Consider the following 26354-nt stretch of genomic DNA (forward strand, 5'->3'; position numbering starts at 1 on the left):
TTCCACTCAAAGATACTTTGGACCTCATCCAAGGCAAATCTCCTCCCGATATCTCAGCCCTATTTCATTTCACCATGAACTCAGTCTATTTCGTTTGGCAAGGAAAATTCTACAAACAAATAGAGGGGACTGGCATGGGTTCTCCACTCTCCCCACCTCTGGCCAACTTCTTTATGGAGATCTTCGAAGAAAAAGCCTGAAACTCTGCTCAACTTAAACCTATTGTTTGGTTACGCTATGTAGATGATGTGTTCACTATTTGGCTGCATGGCCTAGACACCCTCGAAAACTTCCTTTCACACCTAAACAATCAACACCCCAGGATCCAGTTTACCTTAGAAAAAGAAAACAATAACAATCTCCCTTTCCTAGATACTCTGATTACACGTCAGCCTAATGGATCCCTGTCTTTCTCAGTTTACAGAAAACTTACACATACAGGTAGATACATTCACACCATCCCCACTCCCAACAATATGGGATTATAAAAACCCTATATAACAGGGCAAAATTAATCAGTTCAGATAACAATGCCCTTACTATTGAACTTATTCATATTCTTCACACCTTTGTAGCCAATGGATACAACCCCCATAAAATCCAAAAAATATTAAAACCAGTTAACCCCAACCCCCTGCCACAACAAGAACTACTCTAAATCTGTCACTATTCCTTATATTCATGGTACTTCTGAAAAGTTAACAAAAATCTTAAAAAAATATGACTTGATAACTTGTTACAAACATACCAAAAATAGGCATCTCTTATCCGCTCTCCCAAGGATCAGCCACTTCCTCTAGACCTACCTGGAGTTTACCAGGCCCCTTGTAGTTGTAAACTGTCTTACTATGGCCAAACAAGCAGGACTGCTAATATCAGGATATCTGAACATAAGAATTATATCCGTTTCCACCGTTATACACACTCAGGACTTGCTGACCATGCCTTGGACACCTGCCATAAAACACGTTGGAAGAAAGCTTCTTTACTACACCGCAGCAAGTTTAAATATGAGAGATTATTCTTAGAATCAGTCTCAGCCTTAAAAAAACTCCCCAAACCTCAATAAATTTGGATGCATGAGACTACCCCAAATATGGGAGACTTGCATTCTTAGAACATCAGCCCAAATATTAAAGTTATTTAATTAATACAATAATATACGTTGTTCTTTCCTTAAAATTAACAGTTATGTATCACCAACGTATAAGCTTATCTACAAGAACAAAGACTTATTTAGCAAAATAAGGCCAGTTGAATAGAAAATTTAAACTCAACAAAAATTCAACAAAGAAAATACCAGAGACTTCCATAAAGAACCTTGCATTTTAAAAGAAGACGTTGAAGAAACTCTAAAAAAAAGAACAATAATATATGTTGTTCTTTCCTTAAAATTAACAGTTATGTATCACCAACATATAAGCTTATCTACAAGAACAAAGACTTATTTAGCAAAATAAGGCCGGTTGAATAGAAAATTTAAACCAAACAAAAATTCAACAAAGATAACACCAGAGACTTCCATAAGGAACCTTGCATTTTAAAAGAAGACGTTGAAGAAGCTCTAAAAAAAGAACTCAGAAAAGGGCAAACCCGGACCACAACCAAATACCAAGAGAACTTCTTACATATCTAGGAGCCATAGGAATCAAAATCATCAGAAAAATTTGTAATACAATCTGGGAAACAGAAGATTGGCCTGATGATTGGATAAAATCCATTTTTATCCCGATACACAAAAAAAAAAGGAAATGTCAATGAATGCAATAGTTATAGAACTATAGCCTTGATCTCACATGCAAGTAAAAACTTCCTGCAGAACAGGCAGGTTTTAGAAAAGGACGTTGAAGAACCACAGATCAAATTTCTAATCTAAGGCACTTGAAAAGGCTCAAGAATTTAATATTCCCTTGTATATATGTACTTCATTCATTATGCCAAAGCATTTGATTGTGTCAGGTGGGAGGGTTTGTGAAAAATACTAAATCAAGTGGGCACCCCAGAAAATTTGACACACTTTTAAAACAACTCTATGAGAGGAATCAGGCTGCAGTGAAGATGGATGGAAAACATCTCAGTGGTTTAATGGCAAGAAAGGTGTGACACAAGAATGCATACTCTCCCCTGATCTATACAATCTTTACAGAGAATACATTATGAGAAAGTACACAATAAATAACGGAAAAAACTCACGTAGAAAGATTATTTATTAGTATAATTTTCGCCTGTGTGTCACAGGCATCCTCAGTACATTAAGCTCAAAATTAAATACTAACTGACAATTCCAAAAAGCACCACCTAAGTAGCTGGTGTAAGATAACTAAAAAGGTCAATAACTTTCCTAAAAAAAAAAAAAATTAATGCAATAAAAAGTTAGGAAAGATTAGCTGATTTGTAAAGTACTATCTCCCATAAAGGGGACAGACGTAAGCCGTCGGATCTGTTTAAGTTAGGAGAATGAAGTAGAGTTTCACATGTTTCTTTATAAAGGCGTTCCATGAGAAACTGACTTTTGTGAAGAACTCTTGTCTTTCTCCAATGAACTCTATGTCTAGTGAAGATGGCATGTTCAGAAAGTCCAGACTTTTCAGGTTTAAAGTATTCAATATAAGATTGGTGTTCTTCTAGCCGAATAGAGGCAGATCTTCCCGTTTGTCCGAAATAAGATAATCCACAAGAGCACGGAATCTGATAGACACCTGGATGATTAAGATGTGGAAGCTTGTCCTTAGGAGAAGTGAGAAAGGTGGAGATTTTTCTAAACGGTCGAAAGGCAACAAAAATATTCAGTGGTTTTAAAACTTTTGCTATACGTTCACTGATGCCTTGTACATAAGGGATAGTAATGCGCGTTATTTCCTCTGTGTTTGAAGAGGAAGACATGCTTCATTGAAAGAACTTTGAGTAGTTTTAATATGTCTTCCTCTTCAAACACAGAGGAAATAACACGCATCACTATCCCTTATGTACAAGGCATCAGTGAACGTATAGCAAAAGTTTTAAAACCACTGAATATTTTTGTTGCCTTTCGACCGTTTAGAAAAATCTCCACCTTTCTCACTTCTCCTAAGGACAAGCTTCCACATCTTAATCATCCAGGTGTCTACCAGATTCCGTGCTCTTGTGGATTATCTTATTTCGGACAAACGGGAAGATCTGCCTCTATTCGGCTAGAAGAACACCAATCTTATATTGAATACTTTAAACCTGAAAAGTCTGGACTTTCTGAACATGCCATCTTCACTAGACACAGAGTTCATTGGAGAAAGACAAGAGTTCTTCACAAAAGTCAGTTTCTCATGGAACTCCTTTATAAAGAAACATGTGAAACTCTACTTCATTCTCCTAACTTAAACAGATCCGACAGCTTACGTCTGTCCCCTTTGTGGGAGATAGTACTTTACAAATCAGCTAATCTTTCCTAACTTTTTATTGTATTAATTTTTTTTTTTTTTTTTAAGGAAAGTTATTGACCTTTTTAGTTATCTTACACCAGCTACTTAGGTGGCACTGATTTTTGGAATTGTCAGTTAGTATTTAATTTTGAGCTTAATGTACTGAGGATGCCTGTGACACACAGGCGAAAATTATACTAATAAATAATCTTTCTACGTGAGTTTTTTCCGTTATTTATTGTGTACCGATATGTCTACTCACGGTTTACCTCTTTTAAAACTTATGAGAAAGGCACTTAACGGATAGGATGGTGGTTTCTCAGTTGGTGGCAAAAAGATAAATAACCTGGTACACTGATGATACTATTCTTATTTCTAGCAGCAAAGGAGAACTGGAGTCCCTCATTAAAAGAGTTGAATGGGAAAGCCTGAAATATGGTTTAAGAGTTAATCGTGATAAAACAAAATACATGGCCATAAATGAAAATGAACAATTTCGCCTAAAACATTGACTTCGAGAAGGTGGATGAATTCATTTACCTTGGAGCTCTAATAAGCACTAAGAGTAGATGTCAACCAGAAATTAAATGAAGAATTATCATGGCAAGGTCAGCAATGGTGCAATTGCAGAAAATATAGAAAGACAAACATTTCTATCACCACTAAATCAATACTGGTCAATATCTTGGTATTTTCGATTTTCATTTATGGTACTGAATCTTTGACTCTCAGCAAAAAAAGATATGGACAAGATAAACAGCTTCAAGATTCAAGATGTGGTTCTAGAGAAGGATGTTGAGAGTCTCTTGGATGGACAAAAGGTCTAATGAAAGTATACTAAGCCAACTAAAAATAAGAGGTGGCTGTGTGACATTTTAAAAATGAAAGAATTCTCAAATATTTCAGTCATATTTCAAGACGAAAAAATGACAATTTGGAAAAACTTATCATCTAAGGCAAAGTGGAAGGACAAAGAAAAGAGGACGCCCAAGACCAGGATGGTTGGACCAGATTAAAAAGATCACCAGACTGACTTTGGAGTTGGCAATTGCTGCAACAAAAGACAGAAAGAAATGGAGAAATGTGCTTCATGTGCAAACTTTGCTTACACTTGGATAAAGGATAAAACGAGAATATTATTTCTTGGCAAGTGAAAAAACTTCCCACATCTATCTCTAAGCCAGAGAATTTTGATAATAAGGTGATGCACTTTTTTTTTATTACTCATATATGTTGCAAAATGTAAGGTTTTAAAATTTGGAAAACAAAGATGGGATGCAGAATTTATGTTTGGTGAGGAAACATTGTTGGAGGTGGAAGAAATAAGAGATCTGGGGGTGATAGTGGATTAGGATCTGAAATTTAGGGAGACACATAGCCAGAATTGTCAAGACAACACAAAGGCTTCTAGGAATGATGTAGAGGACACTGACGTGTAGAAGTAGGGAGATTCTTCTTCCATTGTATAAGGCTTTGATTAGGCCACACATGGACTATTGTACCCACATTTGGTCATCTGGTTTTCAGAAGGATGAAGAGATGTTGGAGAGGGTCCAAAGGCAACTGACTAAGGTAGTTTCTGACCTCTGGAATGTCGAGTATGAGGAAATACAATTTGCAGAGTCTGGTGGACAGGAGGAAGAGGGAAGATATGATAGAGACCTACAAGGGGTTGTTATAGGATCAATGCTAGAGAAGTTCTACAGAAAATAGTGGGAGAACCAGAGGTTATCCCTGGAAACTGTATAAAGAAGGTGTGAGTAGGGGAGTAAGAGTCAGGTTTTTTTCGTGCAGAGTTGTAAATGATTGGAATGCCTTGCCTGAGAGTGTGGTGTCTGCAGGGAGTTTGAATGTGTTCAAAGCACAGTATGATGAGCTGTGTGTGTGATAAAAGGACCTTCCAGATGAGTATTTGACTCCATGAGGTCTTGGGTAATAATAATAATATGATAAATATATGATCTCTGCATTAATTCAGCCTTGTTATGTTTTCTGGGTCTCGCTGTCATTGATGACACTTAATAATATAGTATGTATTATATAATAATATAATATAAATATAGTATGAGAGAAGATATGAAGAAGCGAGAAAGAAATGTGAGAATGTAAAAATTGTAGAATTACTACCCGGATATCATAGTACTGAGTTAAGAAGGAGGGCGATGGTAGCAAATGCTTTCATACAGGCTGTGTAGAAGATATGGATGTGAGCTTTTAGACATGGGGTGTGTTTTATGACAGAAAAGACTTGTATAAGAATGATGGCCTGCACTTGAATTCATTTGGCATCAGAAGCCTGGAGAAATTACTTCTTGGTATGCAACATAATGCAGAGAGTCAGGGAAACTAGATCATCAAGGGAGGAATGGGAAAAATATGTGTGAAAGTTCAGCTATGGTATGCAAACGTGATGCAGATATGAATGCTTTTGAAAACATGGTTATGTATGTGGCGAAGAAGTGGAAAAATTTGTTTTGGGTTCGGATCTTGTATGTCTGGAGAGGGAAAAGAGAAAATTCTAGAACAAGATCAAATAGATTGCATATCTAATTATAAGAATAGGCTAGGTCATAATTTATTATGTCTATACACAAATACCAGGAGCATTACAAAAAAAACGGGTTGAGTTCGTTGCTTTATTGAATATGATGGGGCCGAAGATTGTTGGCATTAGTGAAACCTGGCTATCAGAATCAGATATGGTAAGTGGGATCGAGTGTAAAGGGTATACTATTTTTAGGTATAAGTGAGATGACTTATGGCCAGTTAGGGTAGAAACACAAGAAAATGATGGTAAATGTCCCGTGTAGTGGTGAGTTTTTGTCTATCGAGTGTGAAAGGTCAACAGAATGAAATATATGGTGGGGCGTTGCTACAGACTTGGCAGTTCAGTTGCAGGGGACGAAGAAATGCATCGTCAGTTTAGCCTTATGGGTACCAAGCGAATGATTTATGGGTGACTAATTTTGCAAACATTGATTGGGTAGAAGAGAATTCTCATGATAAGAAAGAAGAGTAATTTACTGAACTGTTGCGAGACAACTTTCTCAAGCAGCATGTGAAAGAAGAAACTCGAGGTCAAAGAGTTTTGTATTTGCTCATAGCGTCAGAAGGGGTCTCTATCAAGAATATGGCTATTTTACCACCAACTGGTGATGATGATTATGCTGTACTTTCTTGGGAAGTACCTGCATGTATTGGAGCTCTGATTAAAACAGGTTACATGATGAACTACAAAGCTGGAAATTATGATCAACTTAGGAGAATACTATCTTTGGTCCCATGGTATCACTTGCTGAATGGGAAAAATGTCAGCAATGCATGGGAATCTTTGAAAAAGTGCTTGAATGAGGCGGTATCTGAATGTATCCCTAGTGTTCAAAGAATAAATAGGTTGGGGGTGAAATGAATGTGCAACTTATTAAGCAAGAGATCCACAAGAAGATGATGTAGAAAGAATATCGTGAGAATAAGAGGGAGAGGAGTTATGAAATATTGCTGAAATGAAGAGCCAAAAGGCTTCACTTCGACGATGCAAAATTATTCGAATTAAGTGGATATTGAATCCAACATTATTTCAAAGCCGAATAGAGAAACTACAAGAGTTTCATGCCGAATATAGAAACTATAAAAGTTTTGGCAGATCCAAGCATAAGCAAACCTTTCATGACAGGGGAAACTCGTAGTAAAGGTGAAGTAAGCTCTGATCACTATCCTTAGTATTTCCCATAATGTAAGGCACATCTCCTAATGGACATGTATGATGCTATACATTATGGGAGGGGGTCACTACCTAGACCAGTTTTGACCTTTGTTGAGGTCTCATCAGTGGGAGCCAGACCAAGTTGTGAATACTCATGTTGAAGTGATGCAGAACTTATACTTTACAAGTTGCCAAAAAAGGCGTCGCATCACAAAAGACACCAAGAATTACTGAAATAAAGACCGAAAAGACTTTGCTTGGATCAGCGAAACTTTTATACTTTCTATATTCGGCATGAAACTCTTGTAGTTTCTCTGTTAGGCTTTGAAATAATGTTGGATTCAATATCCACTTAATTTGAAAAATTTGAATTTGAAGCCTTTTGTCTCTTTATTTCAGTAATTCTTGGTGCCTTTTGTGATGTAATGTGACACCTTTTTTGGCAACCCATATCATAAAATATAAGTTCTGCATCACTTCCACCTGGGTATTTACAACTGGGTCTGGCCCCCACTGATGAGACCCCAACAAAGGTCAAAACCAGTGTGGGTAGTGTAGTGACCCCCCCCCATAATGTATAGCATCATACATGTCCATTAGGAGATGTGCCTTACATTATGGAAAATACTAAGGATAGTGATCAGAGCTTACTCCACCTTTACTATGAGTTGCCCCTGTCATGAAAGGTTTGCTTACGCTTGGATCCGGCGAAACTTTTATAGTTCTCTATTCGGCATGAAACTCTTGTAGTTTCTCTATTCGGCTTTGAAATAATGTCGTATTCAATATCCACTTAATTTGAATAGTTATGAAATATATAAAGCTAAGGCCAGAAAAGTAACAAGGATTGTGAAGAAAGCTAAAACGGAATATGAAAAGAAATTGTGGTCATGCAAGCTATAGGCAATCCAAAAGAATTTTATCGTTATGCCACAAGCAAAAGAAAGAATGAATGTGGAAGAATAACTTTATTGAATGCAGATGGTGCTCGAGTGTCGGAAGCTAAGGAAATTGTTCAGTTAAGGAGTACTCACCTTGCTAAGATATATATCAACCAGATGTATGTAGCATGGTACACAGTGACTTAATTTCTTAACAATACCAAACAATTTAATCAAAAGATGTTTTATTACCTGCTTATATTTCGCTGAATTTCAAATCAGTATCATCAGAGCACAACACACTTGTACATGCAACAGTGAGTAAGTAAAACAATAAAATTGCAGGGTAGAAAAGATCTCAAGTCCTATTTATGGTGCTCTCTAATGTTTGGAAAAAAAAATCATTACATTATAGCTATGTGGGAGTTGCTCTTAGGATGACAGTCTCCCAAATTTTTGGCAAATTAATGCAATCATACTTGTTCAGGTTAGGAGAATTATTCAAAGCCATTGCTGACTCAAAAAACAATCTTTCAGATCTGTAACAACTCCTAAATAGCACATTCGTTTTGTTCCATCTAATCCTGTGTGAAGAAGTATCCAAAACATGGTCTGCCAGTCCTGACTTACCAGGCGGATGTTAACTGATCTTCCTGTTTGTCCATAGTAGGCCAAGTCACGGGGAACGTCATACACTCCTGGGTGTGCTAAAGGGTGAAGTTTATCCTTAGGTGAGCGGATCAGAGTTGCTAGCTTTACATGCGGTTTGAAAGTGGTGTGAAGCCCATGTTTCATCAGGACTTTGGCTATCTTTTCTGATGTACCTCTGACATAGGGAATAGAGATGGTCATGATGTGTTCCTGTATATTAGGGGAGGGAGGAGTAATGGGGCTGTATGGCATAGATATTTGAGTTCTGTGGTCAGAGCTCTATTGTTAGAACAAATGGCTGGCTCTGTGTGTGAGTGTTTTTAAAATGCCATACTGCTGGACTGGATGATGATGTGATTGTTTATGTAGATATAGCAGTACCATTAATCTGTTTGTTGATTTTTCCTCCCCATGTAAAGTAACTTGCATTCATAGTAAATTTGAATAATTCAAAAATATCAGGGGGAAATTTAGACTTGATCAAATCCAGAGTGTCTATAAGTGGTACACTGGTGAATAAAGCGGTGACATCAAAACTAACCATTATGTCTGAAGTTTTTAGGATACAATTTTTAACTAGTGTTTTGTAATGGACTGAATTTTTTACAAAAGTACAGGAGTTGCCAGTAAGGGGAGCAAGCTGACTTGGCTAACTGTTGGGCCAGTTTATACATGGGACTATCTATGCCAGGAGTGTTCAGCCCGTTGATCGCGGAGCGATTTTTGGTTGATCTCTTGTGTATTCCTTACTTACAAATTAAATTAAAACTGAAAGTATAATATTTTATTTATCATTATTTTGTATTATTTTTAATTCGCTTTAAGTGTATTGCTATTGTTTATTTATTTTTCGTTAAAATTGTCAACTCAGTCATTTTCTTGTAAGTCCAGGTAAATGAATTAATTTGGATCAGTGGAAGTCAAACAGCCAGCCGAGTGAATGCGATTATAAGCAAAGTGTAAAAACTCGATTGTAGCTTAAATATTAAATATTCCAAAACACATTACATCGATTTTTTACTTAGGTTAAGTCCAATGTGAATATTGTAAAAAAATAAACTTTGTTTGTCTTGGTATAGTTTGTATTAGATGTTTTTGTAAATAACTTTTGAAGCTAACTGTATATACTGCTTTAATAAGAATATTTTAGAGTGTTAAAAATGAAGGCAATGTTTTTTGTCACCGAAGCTGTACATGGCGGCATTAAAAAGATTGTTATTGAAACTTGTATGTATGAGAAAGGCTTGCAGGCTCTAAGTGTAAACATCTCCGAAGTCAGTCAGAACGAGTTCAAACAACTTTCCTATGGCCGGCAACTTGCAATGAAAAGAATGCGCAGGAGAACAAAAGGCGTGCCAAACTTGGAACTTAAGATGAAGGACTCGTGCCGATTCTTTGGGGGTTGCCAAACTTCATGCAAGGTCTCAGAGGAGGTCTAATAAAAAGGGACTGAAGCAAGCAGAAGGGGGTCCCGGTTCCAGAATTGCTGTCAGAGAGGAGGCTGCCTGATCCAGAGTCGCTGTCAGAGAGACTGCCTGGATCCACGTTGCTTGAGAGAGGAGTTTCCTGCTTCCAGAAAGGAGCTTCTCAGTTCGAGACGTCGCTAGAGAGACTACTTCTAAGCCGCAGACAAGGTTTCAAATTGACGGAGAAAAGTTTCCAGGCCATGTTAATGTCAGACATTCACCAGTGTGTTGTGTTTTCATTACAATTTGATGAATCAAACGACTTCACTGATATTGCTCAGTTAATGGTATTTATTCGCATGGTATTTCAAGATTATTCAAGTAAAGAAGAACTTTTGAAAATTATACCATTATTAGGAAGGACTAGGGGAGAAGACATTTTTTCGGCATTTGATGAATTTGTGAAACAACACAAACTTCCGCTTTTTAAACTTGTGTCTATTACCACTGATGGTGCTCCTGCAATGATAGGTAATAAATCAGGCTTCATTTCATTATGTAAAAACGATGACAAATATCCAGATTTTTTAACATACCACTGTGTTATTCACAAACAAGTACTTTGTAGTAAAAGATTAAACATAAAAGATGTTTTGGATATTACATTTAAAATTGTAAATTCTGTTCGAGGAAAAGCCCTGCAGTGGCTGTTATTTAAATTACAGGCAGATGATGATAGGGAACATTCTGTTGTACAATAATGTTCGCTGGCTCAGCAGAAGTCAATTTTTATAAAGATTTCTTGTATTAATTAACGATATAAAAAATTTTCTTGATGAAAAAGGAGGTATTTATCCATAATTGAGTGATAAAAGATGGTTGTTACACTTATCATTTTAGTAGATTTCTGTACGAAATTAAGCAATTTAAATTTAGAGTTACAAGGCAGAGATAAAAATTTAATTGACATGTTAAGTTCAATAAAAACTTTCCAACAATACTTACTTTTATTAAAGAAAAATATAAATGACCGCAAATTTAGACATCTCCCATATTTATTAAAATTTTTTGAACAAAATCAAGAAATGCTTCGCTATGATTTAAAAGAATTTATTCGTGAAATAGAATTAGTTGAGGAAGAAATAAATTTAAATTTATTTAAATTTATTTCTTCCAATATTTAAAGATTTTAATAAAACTGAAATGATTGTATCTTTTATCAATAATCCATTTCAAGAAAACTTGAACCTCACAGAAATTTCAAAAAAAATTAGTGTGCTGTTTGATATAAACCAAGCTGAAGTAGAACTTGAGATAATAAACATTCAGAATAGTTTACATTTAAAATCAATAAAGAATTAAGTCATTTGGAAATATGCACATGAAAAATTCCCAGTATTAACTGATATTGCGTGGAAAATTCTGTTGTGTTTCGGATCGACATATTTGTTGGAATCCGCTTTTTCAGATATGACCGTCATAAAAAATCAATGAAACGAAATTACAAATGATCATTTGGATGATTGTCTGCGATTGGCCACTTCTTCATATCAACTTGACTATGAAAAACATTGCGAGGTCCAAACAATGCCAAAATTCACATTAACCTTTTTTTTTTTTTTATCAACTAGCATTTCCTGTAACTTGTAAGTTTGTAATCAATCTGCTTTTTTTCCCTAACTTTGGTTTTCCAAAATAGAGAAATAAATATTTTATTCCAATATATTTATTTATGTTTTTGTTGTATCAAAATAATTAAAAGTGATAAATAAATTTTTAAATACACAAATAAAGTTTTTAGTTGTGTATTTTTTTAGTTGTTGATTTGTGTGTAATCAGATATCAGGTTCGGGGAACATGATCTATATAAGATCGCCGAATAACTTATAAGAGAGTCGATCGGCGAATAACTTTTTATAGAAAAGTAGCTCGCGTAGTAAAAAAGGTTGAACACCATTGATCTATGCTATCGACTATGGGGCGTAAGTGGTTATTAGGTTTGTGGATTTTGGATAATCCATAAATACGGAGTGGTTTAGCATGAATTGGTTTTTATTTTTTGATGAATTCTCTGAGCCAAGAAGTCTCTTTTTTTATTAATTTTCTGACTTTTTTTTCTTTGAGACATAGTGGGATCTCGATCTATAATTTGGTACGTGGAAAATGTCACATAGGAGATCTTGTATTTTTCTGTTATAATCTTTTTGATCCATGATAACTGAAGCATTTCCTTTTATTGGCTTTTGTAATAATAATATTTTTATTCTTATATAACTTTTTTAAGGCAGTTATTTCATTACGTGGTATATTGCATTTTGGTGGTTTAGCTTTGTTTAGAATATGTTCAATATCTAAATGCACATTATTGGCCATTGCCAGCAGAAGATAATAGATGCCCTGTTCTACCTTCTTCATGATTTCTAATTTTGGAATTTGTTGAGGTGTGACAGCAAAAGTGATGTCCTAGACTGAGAGCATTCATGGCTTCTTTAGTATTTCTGAGTATTCTTGAGTATTTCTGACGATAGGTTTATAACCACACGGTCTCTCTTAAGTTGCTGTCAGAACTGTATGTTGGCGCTGTTGTAGGAGTTCATATTTTTTTAGGTGTCTGCTTTTAACTTTTGTAAGTTCTTTTTTTGCTGCAACTTCGGAGATGCGATGGGACAGTCCATATTTCAGGATTTAAGATGTTGATTAGTTCTTTTTGTAGAGTGACAGTAGAGCTGTTTAACTTATTAAGCTCAATGCAAGTTGCGGCGATTTGTTCTCGGAGAAGCGCTAAACTCACCCATCGATAAATATGATATGCCTTTGCCGATTGTAACTTTTCTTTAAATTTGAGAAAAGCTGGAATGATATCGCTGTCGTGGCATCCTTTCAGGAAGGCTAATCTGTTCAATTTACTGGATAATTTCAGTTTCAACTTACCGATCCATCGCGCTTTGTATACAATATCTTCTCCATGCAGAATTACCAATCTAACAGCTAAGCTTAGGTGGATGGTTATTCATGACTTAATTTCTTAGCAGTATTAACAACACTAAACAATTTAATTAAAAGATGTTTTATTAACTGCTTATATTTCGCTGAATTTCAAATCAGCATCATCAGAGCACAACATACTTGTACATGCGTCAGTGAGTAAGTACACTGCAATAAAATTGCAGTGTACAAAAGATCTGAAGTGCTATTTATGGTACCCTATAATATTGGGGAAGAAAAATAAATCATTACAGCTATGTGGGAGTTGCTCTTTGGATGACAGTCTCCCAAATTTTTGGCAAATTAATTCACCCATACTCGTTCAGGTTAGGAGAATTCTTCAAAGCCATTGCTGACTCAAAAAATAATCTTTCAGATCTTTATGTATTACCAAAAATCCACAAACCTAATAACCCGCTACGCCCCATTGTTGATAGTAAAGGTAGTCCCACATATAAACTGACCCAACAGTTAGCCAAGTCGCTTGCTCCCCTTTCTGGCAACTCCTCTATTTTTGTAAAAAATTCAGTCCATTTCAAACACACTAATTAAAAATTGTATCCTAAAAACTTCAGACATAATTGTTAGTTTTGAGGTCACCTCTTTATTTACCAATGTACCACTTATAGACACTGGATTTGATTGAGTCTAAATTTCTCCGATATTTTTGAATTATTGAAATTTACTATGAATGCAGGTTACTTTACATGATGAGGAAAATTCTACAAACAGACTAATGGTACTGCTATGGGTTCCCCCTCATTAGCAAATTTTTACATGGAACACTTTGAAAACAAAGTACTTACCACAGCTACATACAATCCACTAGTTTGGTTATGCTATGTAGATGATGTGTTTGCCATTTGGTCCCATGGACAAGGCACTTTCGATGTGTTTGTCACCTACCTGAACAGTCAACACCCCAAAATCCACTTCACAGTAGAAAAATAATCTAATAACTGTTTACCATTTCTTGACACATTAGTCACCCGCCTTTCAGATGGATCACTATCTTTTTCCGTTTACAGAAAGCCAACATACACAGGAAGATACCTAGATAAACAATCACATCATCATCCAGTCCAACAGTATGGCATTTTAAAAACACTCGCACACAGAGCCAGAGCCATTTGTTCTAACAATACAGCTCTGACCACAAAACTCAAATATCTGCACCATACGTTCTTAGCCATCGGCTACAATCCTTGCAAAATAGATAAAATACTACGCAGCCCCATTACTCCTCCCTCCCCTAATACACAGGAACATAACATTACCATCTCTATTTCCTATGTCAGAGGTACATCAGAAAAGATAGCCAAAGTCCTGATGAAACATGGGCTTCGCACCACTTTCAAACTGCATGTAAAGCTAGCAACTCTGACCCACTCACCTAAGGGTAAACTTCACCCTTTAGCACACCCAGGAGTGTATGAAGTTCCCTGTGACTTGGCCTACTATGGACAAACAGGAAGATCAGTTAACATCTGCCTGGAAGAACATAAAAAATACATTCGCTACTATTACTATGGCAAGTCAGGACTGGCAGACCACGCTTTGGACACTCCTTCACACAGGATTAAATGGAACAAAATGAATGTGCTATTTAGGAGTTGTTACAGATCTGAAAGGTTGTTGCATTAATTTGCCAAAAATTTGGGAGACTGTCATCCTAAGAGCAACTCCCACATAGCTGTAATGATTTTTTTTTTTTCCCAACATTAGAGAGCACCATAAATAGGACTTTATATTTTTTGTACACTGCAATTTTATTGTTTTACTTACTCACTGTCTCATGTACAAGTGCTTTGTGCTCTGATGATGCTGATTTGAAATTCAACAAACTATAAGCAGTTAATAAAATATCTTTTGATTAAATTGTTTGGTGTTGTTAATACCGTTAAGTAATTAAGTCATTAATAACTGTCAACACCTAAGCTTATCTGTTAGAATGGTGCACAGTGCTACTGCTATGGTGGATGAAGAGTTAGAGGTTCATGGAAATGAGATTGAAGAGCTGTTGCATAACCTGGATAAGAATTTGTCAATAGAGATGAAATATCTGCCCGTTTGCTAAAGCAATGTTCAGCCAAGTTGGCTAGGCCTTTCACACATTTGTATAACTTCAGTCTCAGTTCGGGAATGGAAGGAATGTATGAGAGTTCCATTGTACAAGGGTGGTGCAAAAACTGATGTGTCTAACTACTGACCTATCAGTCTCTCTGGTGTGATAGTGAAGATTTTAGAGTAGTTGGTAAGAACTCGTATATAGAAATAGGTAGACAAACATGCTATACTCTGCAAGGAACAACATGGTTTACTAAAGGAAGCAGTTTTAGCAATTTGCTCATATTTTATAACAACATTACTGCTGCATTAGATAAAGGGAATGGATAGACTATGATAATGTTGAATTTTTCTAAAGTATTTGATAGGATACCACACAAAAGGCTGTTGCATAAACTGGAGAATATGGGATTGGAATATAATCTCTTGACTTGGATCAGGGGATGGTTGACAGAAAGATATCAAAAAGTCATATACAGTGGGCGTGTGATCTGCCAAATTTAAGGTAACCAGTGCTGTACCTCGGGGTTCGGCAATTGGACCATTATTGTTCAATCTATACATTAACAACATCAGGCAGGGTCTATCATCTGATGTGCAATTGTTTGCCGATGATGTGAAGATAGGCAGGGCAATCAGGAATAATACTGATATTCAGCAATTACAATATGATTTGAATAGACTGGAAATTTTGGACAAATGTAAATGGCTGTCAGTTTAATGTTAGTAAGTATCGAGGTATGCACTTTGGTGTGATTAGAGTTCCAGCGGCATATTATATTAGTGGGGTTATGCTACAAGAAACTGAAGAGGCAAGGGATCTTGGTGTATTTGTGGATAAGAATTTAATGTTCAAAGGTCACATAGCAAAAGTAGCAAATACAACTCAGAAGATAATTGCTATGTTGAAGTGAACCTTGACATGTAAGGATAAGGAAGTCATTTTGCCTCTTTTTAAGTTTTTGATAAGACCACACCTGGATTATTGTGTGCAGATTTGGTCTCCCAGGTTCCAAGGGGATAAAGAAGCGCTGTGGAAAGGGTGCAAAGAAGAGTTACTAAGATTATATCTGGATTATGGGATTTAGATTATGAGGACAGATTGCGAGTGTGTGTGGATTGCAGACTCTGGTTAATAGGAGAAAGAGGGGCGATGTGATAGAGGTCTATAAACTTTTGAATGGATGTTATAGGATTTCAAGTGATGAAATTTTTCGTTATATGGAAGGTGGGGAGAGAACACGGGGGCATCCACAGAAGTTGTTTGTTCATCTTGAAGAAAGGGGTAAATGCTAGGTTTTTCTCCCTGAGAGCAGTGAATAATTTGCCCTTAGAGTGAGTACATCTAGTGTGAATGAATTTAAGGGAAAGTATGATAGCTGGTTTGAGTGATTTATAGCCTCCCTAGATGAGTCCTTGCCTCCCTGGAGATCTCAGATAATAATAATAATGTTCATCTTTGGGTTTGCTTGCTTCCTGGGGAATAGGGAGGCTGGAGGCTCTGCTTAGTGACGGGTGTTTGCCTGTCACTGAGTGGAACCGCTGCTGGGTTTCCTGTCCTTGAGCGGTGAGTTTAGTGGTGATCCTTTAGGGTCATTCAGTGAGACTTAAAGTGATCTGCAAGATCACTCTGAATCTACTAATCTTGTAGATTATTCAGAGTTTTTGGAGAGCTCTCCCTGTACTTTAACATACCTCAATAAAGGTTGAAATTGATATGAGTAGCGACCTTTCCTAATAATGCAGAGCATTGTAGGAATATGCAGGTGAATTAATGTGAATTCATTGTACTCTATATACAAGTAGCCTAGTTCTGAGGACATGCAAACTTTGCTTATACTGGGATTAAGGATTAATCAGGAATATAATGTCTTGGCAAGCTTAATCTAATATGCAACCAAGTGAAAAAACTTCCCATGTCTAGCACAAGGTATTACTTTACTTCCAGACAGCTATTAACCGATCACAAATCTACATATCCATTGAGTACTGCTCGCACATCTTGGGAGGTGTCCCAAGAGGTCCCTAAAAATACTGCATGTAATACAGAAGAGAGCAGTCAGACTGACTTGTGACTCATCTGTTACCAGCTCACTTCAGTCACTCTCACACTGGGGTTTAGTATCTACTGTATGCATTTTTTATAAATACTTCTATGGTAAATGTTCATCAAATCATCGCTAATTTCCCTCCTTCCCCACCAAATCCATTGAAACACATGCAGCTAACACCCAACATCCACCCAGCTACTGTCTGGTATCACGCAATCCAACTTCATACTCATGAAACAAGTTTCTTTCATTCCTGCTACTGCTGTATTCTGGAGCAGCCTCCCCTCCCATGTTTCCCAAGGAATACAATTCACAGACCTTCAAATCCACTGTGAACAAGTTCCTCATTTCCCAAATCTCTTCCAATACATGATACTAACATACTACAGGTCGACCAGTGTTCCTCTCATGTATGGGGTCCAACATTTATATATATAATTATAGCAGTTTTTATTCTACAGATAATTCACCATACATACTTTTCTGCCTGAATTGTCTGTCTTAAAATGTTTGCTGTTGTGGATTTTTAAAATTTGGTTCTTGCTTATAGACTTTTGCTCTTTCTGTAGTAATATTTGTATATCTGAGCCTATTGTTGACATATCCAAAAACTTTTCAACTTTAATTCTTTTACATTGGTTTTTCATACTTTTTTCATTATCATACCCATTTTTATCCTGCTCAAAACTAAATGATAATCACCTCCTATTTCAAATCTCCTGTATACTGAACCATTCTGAAGGTATTACTATCAACAATAAACATTATAAGCAAGTCATTGGCTGAGAGGTTGGGAGTGTATTATTATTATTATTCAGGCCTCCATAAAGTCAAGAGACTCATTGCAGGAGGTTCATCCTAGGAAACACACAGTCTATCATACCACTCATTGACCACTCTGTATGATAGACTGTGTGTCAACACACAGTCTATCATACCACTCTTGCTGCTATTAGGCAATGCATTCCACAGTTCCACCACCCTCCACGCAAAGAAACCCCTCCTCTTGCTCACATCTTCCTTTCATACTTTCCTGGGATGGCCCCTTGCCATCGCTCCTTCCCTCTGCTCCACCAAGTGAAAGAACTCCCCAGTGTTCACCCTGTAACTGCCTCTCAACAGTTAAAAAGTCTCGATCATATCACCTCTCCTTCTATCCACCAAACTCTGCAGTCCACATTCCCTCAGCTGATCCTCATAATTAACATTGTACAGTCCTGAAACCATCTTTGTTATCTGCCTCTGCACAGTTAATTTATCCCCTTCAAATCCTGGGGACCAAATATGAGAACAATACTCCAAGTGTGGTCTGATCATGGTTTTGTACAACAGAATGATAACTCTTCTATCTCTGCAGGGCTGTTGAGTGTCCTCAGTATTGCAGCAATCCTCTGGGTTGCCTTTGCCACCTTTGCAATATGCCCCCTGAATTTCAGTTTTCTATCGATCATCACCCCCCCAGATCTTGTCTCCCCTACTTCCTCCAGTACAGCTCCAGAAGAAAAATCCGGCATTGCACCGATTGTGGCAGTCAGTTATTCAGCAATAAAAAAAAAAAAACATGAATGTTTCAGCCCATGATTTCTCAACTATTTGTCTTGAAGTGAAAATCTGATCTTGACAACCTCTATTTGGCCTGAACCCAGCTTGTTCTCCTCCTAGTTCCTAGTTTCTCTTCCACAATCTTTCTCAGGCCCTTTTTCAAGTATGCTTGCATAAATCTTGCCTGGAACACTTCCCCATCCCATTCATGTGTTGTCTCCTATCTGGGAGGTTTACTACCATGATGTTACTCATGGTTTACTATGGGCGTAACGACATGTGGTGAGGACCCTATTTCTTCCATGTCATAAATATTCATGACTGTAATCTGTGTATGTTCACGGGACCAGTTCTGAGGGACGAATGGAAAGAAGCTGAGAAAAATAAGATTCTCTTATCTTCTTGGAATATGGTGTTTGCAATGACTAATCCATGTCTTGAACAGAAATCCAGTAGATACTTAACCATTATTATTAGCTTTGTGATTTTCCCAATTTTTTCCCAAAATATTTTTCTATATATCTGAGATTAATTTTCTTCTCTGCTATTTAGTTCTCTAATATGAACAAGCTTCTTATTTCTTCATGTCATTTGTCTTCTCTCTTAACTTGAAATATTCCTCTACCTCTTCTGTCCTAGACTCTTTTGCGGAACTGTTGCCACATGTTCCAGTTTACTATTTCAAAATTTTTCACATTATTCTACTTGAAATTTGTCATTCAGGAAGTTTATTTGTGTGTTTAGCACTGATTACTATGACTACCCTTTCCTTTCTCTGATCACTGTTACCGAAATGCAAACCAATATTATCCGATTCTATCTCATTTCTTCCACTTAATGTTTCTTGCATTGTTTTGTGTGTTATTACAATTTTAACATTGTATTGCTGATGATGACCGAGACAAAATATTGAACTTGTTCAGTTATTTCTCTTTATACTGTAATTTTTGCCATTAAAGCGCAGTATGAATGTAAACCAGCACCTAAGCCTAAATACTCATTTACAAATGAAACAACTTCCACCTTCCTCACAGCTTCGAATAAACCTTGTTACTCATGATAGGGCAGTCAATCTTAATTAAGTATAATCTCTAACCTGTTTGTTTTTCATCCCACACATTAGTTTCCAGAAGAAAATTCCATCAAGCTGTGTATGAGACTAGCTTACTCTTTCATTCGAAAAGATTCTATAACAGCTTCTTTACACCCAAGATGGAATTCAGGTCCATTTAATATCTCACTTGTTTTGTTCATCTCAGTAACACCATTTTTGTCTATATTATGTTTCTGTACTACTTCTTGGCTTCACCTCTTTTCCATTGATGCTTCTTATGTTCATGGTGCTTTCTTCAGTTCTGTTGAGTTTCACATTTGTTCCAATAGCTGACTTTTCAATGTCCTCCTTAGTTTTCTGATGAAGACAGCAGAATTCTTGTAACCAGACATTGCTCGAGCCACCATAACAATTGATCATTATATCATAGCGTGTTGTTAAAGCTGATACAGAATGCAATTTGGTCAGCCAAGTCACTGAACTTTTTCTCGTATTACTTTATGATTTAATATTACAATTAGGAATTTTCCAATTTCTAATTTTCATGCAGTTATAAATCATAACTAGATCTCAATTTGAAATGAAGTTCTTTAATAATTGCTGTTACTGGATAGTTCTCTAGAAATTAAATGACTTACCAGAATTGTCATTTTCTTCTGTTAGTAACTGTGTTGTTTTATTTGTTTTTAAGGTATGCTTATATTGATCAAGATGATGATGTTAGAGAGCACAAACCTGTTGCTCCCAAAGCTGTAAGTAAATGCATGTTGTTTCACTTCTTTTTTAAAAGAAACCCCCAAGTATTACCAGACATGCAATAAAAATATTAAAAAAAAATTTTTTTTTGAGTCCGAGTCAGAGTCAAAATCATTGAGTCAGTTTCATCATGGCAGTCTGCACTAGAAAAAAAAAAAAGTCATGACCATTTATGGCAACTGGTTCCACTCATTTACCACTCTCCAAGCAAAAATCTGGTCTCTTGGTGTCTGTGCTAACCATAACCTTGTGCTCTGCTTATCATCTAATTCCTGATATGTATCCTGAAGGTGTGGTCAGGATACATACATTTACATCTACATGATTACATTTACATTATTATTAATCTCCTGTCACCAGTTTTTCCTTTGTATTAATCTGCAATTTGTCATGATTCCAGTGCTATCAGATATTTTTTACTCTTCTAGGGCACTTTCAATTGCATCAAACTACCTAAATCTTGGTCTCCCTCTGAGCCTTTTTCCTGCCCATCCTGGCAACTGCAATACTTGCTTATCTTCATTCTTTCATTCTGATTAAGTGACTGTATTATCTTAGATCCGCTCACATATTCCTGAATGCTAGCAATGTCAGGTTTCTATCTAATATATTCATTTTTAATATGATGCAGTCGTTGATTCCATTTTGCTTATTCTCTAATTTTTTTTTTTTTTTTGAAAACTTTAGCCTTTGATCAGCTGCTTAATTTCTGACCCAGCTCTCGGATCCACAAGTAAAATTGTGCTTGCTGAGAGAGTCACTATTTCTAATTTCCCAGGAGCAAAAATTAAAGATATGACAAATGTAATTGAAAAACAAAAAAGGAAAGTAAAGGAGATGGTAGCTCTCGTAGGAACTAAAAATTTAAATAGCGACAAATATAGTAGGAGAGAGGATATGAAAGGTCTGTTGGAAGAAACATGATGGCAAATGATTCCATGTGCAGGCTGCGTAGAAGAAATGGATGCGGGTTTTTAGATGTGTGGGGTGTGTTTGATGGCGGAAAATACTTGTATTATACAAGTATTATAAAAATACTTGTATAATACGGATGGTTGGCACTTGAATTCATTCAGCATCAGGAGCCTGTAAAAAAATACTTAATTGGTATGAGAAGTAATGCAAAATCAGGGAAACTAGATCATCAAGGGAGAATTGGGGAAAATGTGTGTGTGTGAAAGTTCAGCTATGGTATGCAGACATGATAAAGATATGAATGGCAAAGTGGTAGTAAACTTTGCTTTGGGTTTGGATCTTTTGAGTATGTTTGGGGAGATAAAAGTTCTACAACAAGGCCAGATAGATTGCATGTCTAATTATAAGAATATCTATCTCAGTGGCTTTAACAGGCCTTTAAGGCCCACAACCCTCCAAGCATGCTTGGATTCCATAACTGAAATACGAGGATAGAATGGTCACCCCTATGCCTCGAAGTATTCCTGGCTGTATCCCTGTGTGTTGACGGAGTCGGTTTGCCTGCTTGCGGGATGAAAAACGCCAGATAAACTGGCAGAAAAAACCCTGCTGTCCATGCCCAAGACTGGCTAACTTGGCTGTGACTGAGGAAGATCCTTCAGCTCCTCACGTCGTTGACGGGAATCAAACCTAGGACACTCCTTCCCCAGTCATGGTTGCGAAGCGCAAAGCCACTAGGCTAATCGCACGGACAATTATAAGAATAGGCTAGGTGAAATTTATTATGTCTCTACACAAATGCCTGGTGCACCAGAAACAAACAGGTTGAGTTCGTTGCTTTATTGAATACAATATGTCCTAAGATTGTTGCATTAGTGAAACCTGGCTATCAGAATCAGATATGGTAACTGGGATTGAGAGTAATGAGTATAGTATTTTTAGGAATGACAGAAGAGATAGGAGAGGAGGAGGAGTACTACTAATGACATCAAACGACTTAGTCCAGTTAGGATAGAAATGCAAGAAAATAATGATAGTAACAATTTCCCATGTAGCAGAGAGTTTAAGGCTATCTAATGTGAAGTGGCTAACAGAACAAAATATATGATGAGATGTTGCTACAGAACTGGATGCTCAGTTGCAGAGGAAGAAGATATTCATTGCCAAATTAGCATTATGGGTACTAAACGAGTGATCGTTATGGGTGATTTTAATTATCCAAACATTGATTGGGTAGAAGAGAAATTTCATGATAGGAATGAAGAGGAATTTATTGAATTGTTGAGGGAGACAACTTTCTCAAGCAGCATGTGAAAGAAGGAACTCGAGGTCAAAGAGAGTGTTGGATTTGTTCATAGTATGAGTCTCTATTAAGAATGACTATTTTACCACCAGTTGGTGACAGTTTTCGTGTTGTGCTTTCTTGGGAAGTATCTGTATAATTATATTGATGTTCCCATTAGAACAGGTTACATGCTGAACTACAAAGCTGGAAATTATGATCAGCTTAGGAGAATACTATCTTTGGTCCCATGGTATCAGTTACTGAATGGATAAAATGTTGGCAATGCAGGGGAAGCTTTGAAAAAGTGCTTAAATGAGGTGATCCCTAGTGTTCAAAGAATAAACAGGCTGGGAGTGAAATGGATGTGCAACCTTATTAAGCAAGAGATCCACAAGAAGAAGATGATGTGGAAATAATATCATGAGAGTAAGAGTGAAAGGAGTTGTCAAATATATAAATCTCAGGTCAGAAAAGTAACGACTATTGTATGGAAAGCTAAATCAGAGCATGAAAAGAAATTGGCTATGCAAAGGCAATCCAAAAGAATTTTATTCTTATGCTGCAAGCAAAAGAAAGAATGAATGTGGAAGATTAACTTTATTGAATGTAGATGGTACTCTAGTGTTGGAAGCTAATGAGATTGTTCAACTAATGGGTGCTCGCTTTGCTAAGATATATCAACCAGGTGCATGTAACATGGGACATAGTGCTGCTGCTACATTGGATGAAGAGTTACATGCATGGAAATGAGGTTGAAGAGCTGTTGCATAACGAGAATAAGAATTTGTCAACAGGTACACATGGAATATCAGCATGTTTGCTAAAGTAATGTTCAGCATGTAACCTTTTCTAACATACCACAGGAATGTGCGATAGTTCCATGGTACAAGGGTGGTGCAAAAACTGATGTGTCTAACTACCAACCTATCAGTATCTCTAGCGTGGTAGTGAAGATTTTAGCGAAGTTGGTAAGAACTTGCATACAGAGAAGTAACTAGACAAAGAAACTACTCTGCAAGGAGCAGAAAATTTTTACTAAAGGAAGGTGATGTTTTAGCAATTTGCTCATATTTTATAACAATGCCATGGCTGAGTTAGATAAAGGGAATGAATACAATATAATAATGTTGGATTTTTCTAAGGCATTTGATAGGATACCACACAAAAGGCTGTTGCATAAACTGGAGAATATGGGATTGGAATAAACTCTTGACTTGGATCAAGGATGGTTGACAGACAGATATCAAAAAGTAGTATACGATGGGCATGAATCTGCCACATTTAAGGTGAGCAATGGTGTATCTCACAGTTCAGTCCTTGGGCCATTGTTGTTTAATCTATACATGAATGACATTAAGAAGAATCTAACAGGAGATGTGCAGTTGTTTGCTGATGATGCGAATATAGGCATGGCAATCAGGGATGATACTGATGCCCAGCACTTACAAAATGATTTGAATAGTCTGGAAATTTTGGGCAAAAGAAAATGGGTATGAGTTTAATGTTAGTAAGTGTAAAGTTATGCACTTGGGTGTGATGAGATTTCCAGCCACATATATTAGCAGGGTTATGCTACAAGAAACTGATGAGACTATGGATCTTGGTGTAATGATGGATAGGAATTTGAAGTTCAAATACAACTCAGAGGATAATTGTGATGTTGATTTGAACCTTGATATGTAAGGATAAGGAAGTCATTTTGCTTCTTTATAAGGCATTGATAACACTACACCTGGATTATTATGTGTAGATTTGGTCTTCCGGGTTCCATAAGGATAAAGAAGCTGTGGAAAGGGTGCAAAGAAGAGTTACAAAGATTACATCTGGATTATAGAATTTAGATTATGACAGATTGTGAGTATGTGGATTACAGACTCTGGTCAATCAACAGGAGAAAGAATGATGATATGATAGAGGTATAAAAACTTTTGAACGTGTGTGTTTGAACGTGGATATTGTCTATGAAATTTTTCATTATATGGAAGGTGGGGAGAGAGCTCAGGGGCATCCATGGAAGTTAAGTTTGTTTGCAGTCAAGAAAGGGGTAAGAGCAAGGTTTGTTTACCACAGATCAGTGAGTGAATGGAATTGTTTGCCTTTAGGGGTAGTGAGTGCATATAGTGTAAATTAATTTAAGAGCAGGTTGACAGCTGATATATAGCCTCCCTCAATGTTCTTGAAGGTCTCAGATAATAATAATAAAATTGGTTTGAAGTTTTATTAGATGTTTGGCTAATTTCTCGTTTATTTCATATTTAATTTGTCCTCTTCACTAAAAATTGTAATTGAATAGCTGAAATATTTTACTTGTTGTGTAGATAGTAGAAATAATTTCCTTTGCTGTATAAGTTTTCTATGTTCCTGCCTGTTTTCATAGTTTTTGTCTTTTTATTGATGATTGTCATACCAAATTTGTTATTGCAGTTATTCAGTCTAGTCAGCAAATCCTGAAGACTGGTATTAGATTTATTTAGGTGTATGGAAATGAGATTGAAGAGCTGTTGCATAACCAGGATAAGAATTATTCAACAGGTACACATGGAATATCAGCATGTATTCTGTTCTAACATTACATGCCGAACATGTGGAGGTATAAATGCCTCCATATTGTACTACTCTTTGCAGGGCTTCTTAGTTGAAGACAAGTTAGCCAACCTCATATGGAAGTAGCAAGACTTTTTTCATCCACATTTCATATATATATATATATAGATAGATAGATAGATCCCACACATGAGAGGTTGAAGGACTTTTATAAGCACACCACTGCTGTGTCTGGATGTAAGTGAGGAGTCAGAAGTTTGGCTTTTTTGAAGAGTTGTTTGGTGTGTTTGCAGTCGCACAGTAAAAGGGTGCTAGGCAGTTGCTGCTCTTGTATTAACATTGAGTGGAGGAATTATTGTTGACACTTCACTGAAGCAATGACCATTGAAGTACCTGTAGAATAGATACAGAGCTGAAAGACTGTATCTGGGAGGTTAAAGTGAATCTGTAAGAGAGGGATTGTCTATGAGCAAATTGCTCTCCACTGGACATCGTCAAGAATTTTTAGAGAAGTTTTAGGTGCTCCTCTCCAAACATGTGAGCAGTATTCTAAGAACACCTTGATTTCGGATCTGTATATGGTTAAGAACCATATGCCTGGGAAAGGAGTGTTCTAGTTTCGATTCCCATCGGCGATGTGAGGAGCTTAAGGATCTTCCTCAGCCATAGCCAAGTTAGCCAGTCTTGGACATGGACAGCAGGGCTTTTTCCACCAGTTTATCTGGGGTTTTTCATCCCGCAAGCAGGCAAACCGGCCCTGTGAACACACAGGATACAGTCATAGGATATAGCACGGCAAGGAAGGCAATGGGAAACCACCTTGCTCATAGTCATTTCCCTAGTATGGTAGCATGTAGCTACCCCCACCACCCATATGGCTGAGGGAATAGATATGATTAAGAGTTGATTGGTTGAGTGTAAAATAGCATCTTGTTTGAAAGAGAGTGTGCCTTCTTTTTTGGATGCTAAGGAAGCTATTAATATGATGTGTTTGTGCCAGGAGAGACTGGAGGTGAATATTAGTCCAAATAGAGAAATCTGATCTTGTCTGGTGATTTATATATATTACTGAGGATAAGGGAATGTGGGCTGAAGAGGCAAGACTGAGTTTTGGTCACA

The 26354-nt window shown here is 36.7% G+C and overlaps 1 protein-coding gene across 5 annotated transcripts in view; it reads left to right on the plus strand.

Annotated features, from left to right (window-relative positions):
* The window catches only part of LOC150097825 (CUE domain-containing protein 2), a 408650-nt gene that overhangs the window by 368798 nt on the left and 13498 nt on the right, over window positions 1-26354 (plus strand). For all 5 annotated transcript variants that reach the window (XM_090406327.1, XM_090406324.1, XM_090406326.1 and 2 more), the window contains one exon: window positions 20427-20487. In XM_090406327.1, the coding sequence (XP_090262453.1) occupies window positions 20427-20487 (61 nt within the window). The remainder of the gene's footprint in view (window positions 1-20426; window positions 20488-26354) is intronic.

Source organism: Typopeltis vanoorti, chromosome 16 (genome assembly GCF_054136105.1).
Source record: "Typopeltis vanoorti isolate ZY-2024b chromosome 16, IOZ_Tvanoo_1.0, whole genome shotgun sequence".
Lineage (NCBI taxonomy): Eukaryota > Metazoa > Arthropoda > Arachnida > Uropygi > Thelyphonidae > Typopeltis > Typopeltis vanoorti.